The 6871-nt window shown below is 66.1% G+C and overlaps 1 protein-coding gene across 1 annotated transcript in view; it reads right to left on the bottom strand.

Moving 5' to 3' along the window:
- Positions 1–2370: 2370 nt before the first annotated feature.
- Positions 2371–6871, bottom strand: part of LOC122387601 (rho GTPase-activating protein 32-like) — a 133677-nt gene continuing 129176 nt past the window's right edge. The window contains exons 15-19 of the mRNA XM_043377941.1: positions 4030–6639; positions 3319–3825; positions 2860–2991; positions 2551–2703; positions 2371–2463 (exon numbers count right to left, since the gene is read on the bottom strand). Coding sequence (XP_043233876.1) covers positions 2371–2463; positions 2551–2703; positions 2860–2991; positions 3319–3825; positions 4030–6639 — 3495 coding nt within the window. The remainder of the gene's footprint in view (positions 2464–2550; positions 2704–2859; positions 2992–3318; positions 3826–4029; positions 6640–6871) is intronic.

The raw sequence follows: 6871 nt of genomic DNA, 5'->3' as shown, positions 1-6871 counted from the left end.
GTGAGAGGCGCATATTAACCCGCGCCCCGTAGGGCTACCGGCGGACCCTACCACCCGTAGGGGGGGGGGGGGGGCCGTTTCGGCCCCCCCTAAGATCTCGGAAATTTACCGGCCGATTTTCAAAATTCAAACGGTGTTCGATAGCCTCACCCGGGAACTACCTTGTGACAAAATTTCATTGACCTAGGTCAAACCGATGACGTCACAGGTCAGGTCAAAGGTCGGATTTTCACCGTTCACAGGCATTTCAAGAAATGTGTTTTGAAAACGAGTAAATTGGTAAGTTATTGAAAACCATCGATAGTACATTGTTCGTCAAACACATACTTCGCTATCTGAGGTCACTGACACCAGGTTAGGTCACAGAGGTCAGGTCACTGGGGGAACACAATATGAAAGTGTCGTGTGATACGTTTTATGGTCCATTTTACATGACAAATGCGATTATGTGGGTCAGGCAGCCTTTGGGGCTAGCTTAGGTCACGTTTTGGTAAAGGTCAGGTCAAGGTCAGGTCATATTAGGTCAAATTTCAAAGTTGATATTTTTGCATAAAATGGGTATCGATTCGATGCAGCTCGTCACGGGGAGTCCAATGGTGGTCTTTGTTTTGCCCTACGTGGTCTAGAATTGCCAAAAAATGAGTTTGAAAATTTGACGTAATCATTTTTGAGCAGTTTTTCGCTATAACTTGGCCAAAAAAACGAGATATCGATCTCTGAAAGTTGGTATGTAGATAGAAGAGGGTAGGTACTATCACATCTATTCCGGTTTTTTCGAAACTCAAAAAACTTTTGGGATTTTTTTTGGGGTCAAAACTAAGAAAATTCAAAAATCCGAGATAGCAGTTTTGTAGCCCTGTTAATTCTACACCTTTTATCTCTGATAATTTTTCTGTATCTTCAAAGCTGTAGGCCTGACAGCTCTTCTCGCGAAGGTCTTTTTTCGGTCGAAAATGGCAGAACATGACGTCATTCTGACGTCATTTGTGGCCAACCTATCATAGCCTCTGGAAAACTTTTTTTGATCACAATGTGTGAAATTGATGCCCGGAGGGGTCCTGAAAGTTTGGTGGCGATATCTCCAGCCGTTTAGGAGATATCGACGGAAAAGGACAGGGGGGTGGGGGGCGTTTCGCCCCCCCCCCCCTACGGGGCGCGGGTTAATATTTGAGAATGTTTTATTGCTGCATATTGTTCCTTTGGTATTCAGCTTTCACTGGAAAACGAAAAAAACATGTCTATGATTTCAAGACTGTCCTGGACAGCTCGTTGAATAAAAAATCATTAGGTATGTTTTTAGAAAACGCAATTTTTGAAAAAGTCCATCGAACGATTTCGATTAAAAATACATTTTTGGAATCAGCTCATCGTCAGCTTTCGAATGGTATATTTGGTTTCTTTTGTGGATGAAAAGACTGTCCGCCGCTGGACACCGACGAACTCCTGCACCGGAGCCGTGCGGCACAGCCTACCTGCAGGCGCCGACCGGCAGCGCCACCTATGGACGGAGGACGGCGCGATCCTCCGCCGGCGCGGGGGCACCGCAGGGCCTCCCCCCCCCGACCCCCTGGTGGAGATACGTCACGGACGTCTCAAAATGACAGCTAGGTCAGTTTCGAACTGGAGCAACGTCCGGCTGATCCAAAATTGAAACAGATAGTTCTTTGACATACAGTGGTGGGGTGTAGAGTGGTGGGGTCGCCGCGCCAAATTGCCTGGGCGCTTCTCGGTGCATATCTACAGACAGATGTAGACCAGTTTATGACATGACAGTGTCTGCTACGTAGATACTCTCGTTAACTGTAAAATAAACTGATCTGCGCACGAGGCCTGTCGTTCTGTCGTTCGCTCACTGAACTTCCAGCTTAATTTAGTTCTTTCTAGTTCGTTCCAACCAAGCCATCAAAAAACGTGTCCTCAGTAACTACATTCTTTTATGTAAGCATTGTTCAGTCACTTTCTTACATAAATAAAAGCAGCAAGCTTATATACAAAATCATTTCGAGTGGCACAGTACCTGACAGGTCGACATACCATTTCTGTTCTCCACGTCACGCTTTCTTTGGCAACATCCACAATCAGGTCAGGTCAGAGCGAAGCTCCGTCCGCACAGTACACGAGCAACGAATCCAAAACACGAGATGAGCAAATCCATATTGTCACATGGACAGACCTGGCGCAAAAATTATGAACAGGTGTATAAAGTAGGGTGAACAACACAGGTGATGAACTGGCGAGCGGCATGCGTACGACACCGAATACATACAAAATGACATGGCTCCAGCGGCCGGCGGCCGGCGGCCGGGCGCGGGCCAACAACAACGTCCCAACAGTCAGATACCGGCACACACTCTGGAATGGGTTGGCCGCCTACACGGACCAGACGACGCCGCCCTGACCGGCGCCCTCGGCCGCGCCCTCGAACTTGGCGGCCATGTGACGGATTTTGCCCGGGTCCGGCAGCTGGCCACGCGCCGCCGCCGGCCGGGCGGGGGCGGCGGCGGCGGGGGCGGGGGCGGCGGCGGGGGCGGCGCGGCTCCAGCCGGCCACCTGCTGGCGCACGTTGACGTCCTCTGTGGGGTCGCGGACGGGCGCCGCCGGCCGGCCCCGCGCGGCCGAACCCTCCTGGCTGCGAAACCGGGAGACCTTTTCCCGCGCCGCCGCCAGCCGGTCGTTGACGCTGGCCGAGGGCGACACGGCAGCCTCCGGAGCCGGGGCGGGGGCGGCGGCGGGAGCGGGGGCGGCGGCCGCCTCCTGGCCGGGGCTGCGCAGACTGGCCGTGCGCCGGAAGGGCGCGGCGGCCGGCGGCGCCGACACCACGGCCGGCCGCAGGGCGCGCCGCTCGGCCGCGGCGCCCACCTCGCTGTCACTGCGGCGCAGCAGCTCGCGCTGGCGCCGGGTCGGCGACGGCGACTGCGGATCGACGCCGGCCGGCCGGCGCAGCTCCTGCATCACCTCCGTCTTCTCGCGCTTGAAGCTCTCCGTGTTGAACTTTTGGCGGAGGGCGCTGCGTCGCTCCTGCTTGTAGCGCTCGATCCTCTCCCGTGCCGTGGCGTCCAGAGTCGCCGCCGACGGCTCGGCCGGCCGGCCGGCGTCCTCCGCCAGCGCGGCGCCGGGCTCGGCCACAGGCGCCGCCGGTTCGGTCACGGGGGACACAGCAGCCGGGTGAACGGGAGCCGGAGCCGGAGCCGGAGCCGGAGCCGGAGCTGGGGCGGGGGCGGGGGCCGTGGAGGAGGCGGGAGCGGCCGCGAGGCGGTGGGCTGCAGCAGGGGCCGAGTGATGAACGGCAGCCGGGGCGGCCGGTGTGGCGGCGCTAGCCGGGGCCGGCTCCGCGTCGCCCGGCCGGCTCGGCAGGCAGCCGACGCGCGGCTGGTGGGTCGGCACGGAGCCCCCGCGCAGCCCGTCCAGCGGCCGGGCCGGCTCGGCCGCCGAGCGCGCCAACCGCTCGGTGGCCGCGTGCAGCGGGTTCTCAGTGATGCGCAGCGCGGCGCCGGAGGCGGGCGACACCAGCGGGCTGACGCGACTGCCCTCCGGCCGGGCGCGCGCCGCCGTCTGGTCAGACAGCTGACGCTGGAACGGCTTCGGCGAGAACAGGTAGCGCGGCCGCTCCGGCAGCGACGTCTTCCGCGAGACGGGCTCGCGGTCCGGCTGGACGCCGGTGGCGGGCGCCTCCCCGGCCGGCCCGACCAACTCGTCGCCCTCCTCGGCACCGTCGCCCTCCTCCTTCAGCTCGAACTTGGAGAGCAGCTGGCGCACGCTGGCGCGCCGGTCGCTGAGCCGGCGCAGGTCGGAGCGCAGCCAGGCGGGCGCCGGCTCGCCGGCCCGCTGGCCGCCGCCGCCGTCCCCGGGGCTGGGCCAGCTGGCGGCGGCGCGCGCGCCGGCCGGCCGCCGCTCCGCCTCCCGGCCCGGCACCGAGACGGGCGACGAGACGTCCCGGCCGGCCGGCTCTGGCCGCGGCCGCGCCACGGCCGCCTCCTCGGCGGTCAGCACCACGCCGCGGCACCCCCGGCCGCCGGCAGCGTCACCGGCAGCCGGCGGCGGCGCCCGCTCCTCAGAGTCCGGCTCAGCGACCGCCGCAGACTGGACCGGCGCCGGACACACAGCGGCCGGCGGACTGGGACTGCCGCTGCCGCTCGGGCTCGGACTCGGGCTGGGGCTGGGGCTGGCTCGCGCCGCGCCCACCAGTCCCCCCTCTGGCGAGCCCAGTCCGCTGTCGCCGGCCGGCCGCGGGGGAGTGGCGCCGCCCGCCGGCGACTCCGAAGACTCCGTCCCGCTGGCGTCACTGCCCTCCGCTCCGTTCTCGTCGGCCGGCGGCGGAGGCAGCGGGCTGGGCGACAGCAGGTCCTCCGGCGGCGCCGCACAGTCGCCGTGCAGCAGATCTGCGAGTGCGGACACCTCCTCCGGCCCGAGACTCACTCGGTGACCGGTCAGATCCAGTGGCGCAGATTCCCGGTCAGGGGTCGGAGCGTCCGGCGACTCCTGGTCGCTTCCCGGACCGCCTCCGTCAGATTCTTCTCCTGAGACTCGACTCTCGGGCGGCGGCACGCCCTCTGTCCCGGCCGGCGGCGGGGCTGCGCCAGTCCCGCCGACAGAACACTCCCGGCCAGCAACGGCCACCATCAGATCAGCACAGGCCTCGGCCGTCAGCTCCGAGCCCAGCTCCTCCAGCAGGTAGTCCACGGTCGTGTCCTCAGACAGCGGCTCTCCCGTCACAGGCGACACCAGCTCCTCCGCCACACTGTCCTCCAACCTTCCCTGCAGCTCCGGCGGGGCGGCTCCGGCCGGAGTCTGACCGTCCTTCGCAGCTGCTCCGGACACGGTCAGACCGATCTCCGCAGGTGCTCCGGCCGGCGTCGGACCGTCCTCCGCATGTAATCCCGAGATCAGACCGTCGTCCGCAGCTGCTCCGGACAGAGTCGGACCGGCCTCAGCAGCAGCACCAGACGAGGTCAAACCGCCCTCCTTGGAACCCCCGGCCGCCCCGGACGCGGTCAGATCACTTTCCAGCCCCGCAGCTCCGAGCCGCGGCTGGTCGTCGGCGCCGTCGCTCGCCGGCGACTGTCGGCCGTCGGGCGGCGGGCAGCGCTCGGCCTCGGACGGCAGCGGCCGCTCGTCCAGCGTGTCGGAGCAGGTGGCCGCCGTGGTGAGGTCGGCGGAGCCGGGCAGCCGGTCCGGCGAGCTGGCCGCTGAGCTCAGCTGACTGTAGCGCACGTCCGTCGGACTCGGCGAGCCGTCAGAGAACGTCGGGCACGAGCGGGTCGGCGAGCAGCCGCCGGCGGCCGCCGAGTCGCCAGGCTCGACGAACGAGCGGCGCGCCGGGGCGGCCGGCCGCTCGGCGGCCTCGGCCCCGGCGCCACCGCCCACCAGGGCGTTCACCTGCTGCAGCGAGTCGCGGAACACGCGCACCTGCTGGTGCACGGCGTCCGGCGCCGGTGGCGACACGTTCTCGTACACCAGCTCGCCGCCGTCGCCGTCCGCGGCCGGCGCCGGCGCCGAGCGCGGCTGCCACACCTCCGCCGCGCTGGCGAACGCCGCGTTCTCATAGACGGCGGTGCCGGCGCCGTCGCCGCCCGGCGCGCCGAACGACACGGGCTCGTAGCAGTCATCGGCGTGTTCGGCGTGCGGCGTGCGCTCGTCGGCCGGCCCCACCGGCGAGATGTTCTCGTAGGTGTCGTCGCCGTCGGCGCCGCCGGCGGCCGCGTCGGCCACCGCCCGGCGGAAGCTCTCAGAGTTGAGCCGGCGGTCCAGCAGCTCGAGCGCCTCGGGCACCAGCGTCGAGAGCCGGTTGGCGTCGGCGGCCGGCGTGAGTGCGCCGTCAGAGTCGGCGATCTCAGACACGTCGCGCTCGGTGACGTCGTCGGCCGGCGAGCTGACCGACTGGCGCACGTACTGCTCGGCGCTGGAGGCCGTGCACTCGCTGATGGGGCTCAGCAGGATGATGTCCTGGCACGTGCTGGGCTCGGGCGACACGTGCACCTCGGCCACCACCTGCCGGCCGGCGGGGGCGGCGGCGGGGGCGGCCGGCGGCGTGCCGCCCTCGGACAGCGCGCCGCCCACCGAGCCGTCCGTGCGCAGCGAGGAGACGTCCACGCTGGTCGACTCGGAGCAGGTCAGCGTCTCGACCGAGGCCTTCTTGCGCACCTTGACGCGCGGCGAGCCGCCCGCCTCTGCGGCGGCCTCCTCGGCGCGCCGGCGCGCGCCCGGGCTCAGCGCCGACAGCACCTTGTCGCGGAAGGAGCCGGAGGCGGCGCGCTTCACGCCGCCATCCTCTGAGCGGGCGGCGCGCCGCACCCTCGGCGGGGAGGTCAGCTGCCGGATCCGGCCGCGCCAGCCGGCAGAGTCCGAGGCGCGCATCGTCTCGTCCTCGCTGAAGACGCGCATGTCGCTGTCGTCGAAGCAGTACTGGGTGTGCAGCTCCTCCTCCTCTTCCTCCAGCCGCTCCTCGGCGTCGCAGAAGGGCAGCTTCAGCTCCAGCAGGCTGTTGAAGTACGAGTCGTGCGACACGGAGCGGGCGTGCGCGCGCACCGCCGGCTCGGCGGCCTCGGCCGTGTCCGACTCGGAGCACGAGCGGAGCGCGGCCGCCTCGGCCGCCGGCGCCGAGGCCGGCAGCGTCACCGGACTGGGGCTGGCGTCCAGCAGCTGGGGGCACAGCGCGGACCGCAGTCAGTGGGTGGGCCGGGTGGCCGGGGCGAAATCAGCGGCACAGGGCGCGCAGGGGAGGGCACCGGAGGAGGGACAACAGATCAGTCGAGCGAGCGGAGTTGGTGGGAACACATCACTGGAACACAAAGCTACCCTCCACAGTCACCTACGGGAAGCTGCAACAAAGAAGCATCTCAGAAATGTCTGCCGCATCCCATTAACATTCGGA

Source organism: Amphibalanus amphitrite, unplaced genomic scaffold (assembly GCF_019059575.1).
Source record: "Amphibalanus amphitrite isolate SeventyFive unplaced genomic scaffold, NRLGWU_Aamphi_draft 000291F_arrow, whole genome shotgun sequence".
Lineage (NCBI taxonomy): Eukaryota > Metazoa > Arthropoda > Thecostraca > Balanomorpha > Balanidae > Amphibalanus > Amphibalanus amphitrite.
Note: the sequence above shows the minus strand (reverse complement) of the source record. Positions and strands in the feature narration are given on the sequence as shown.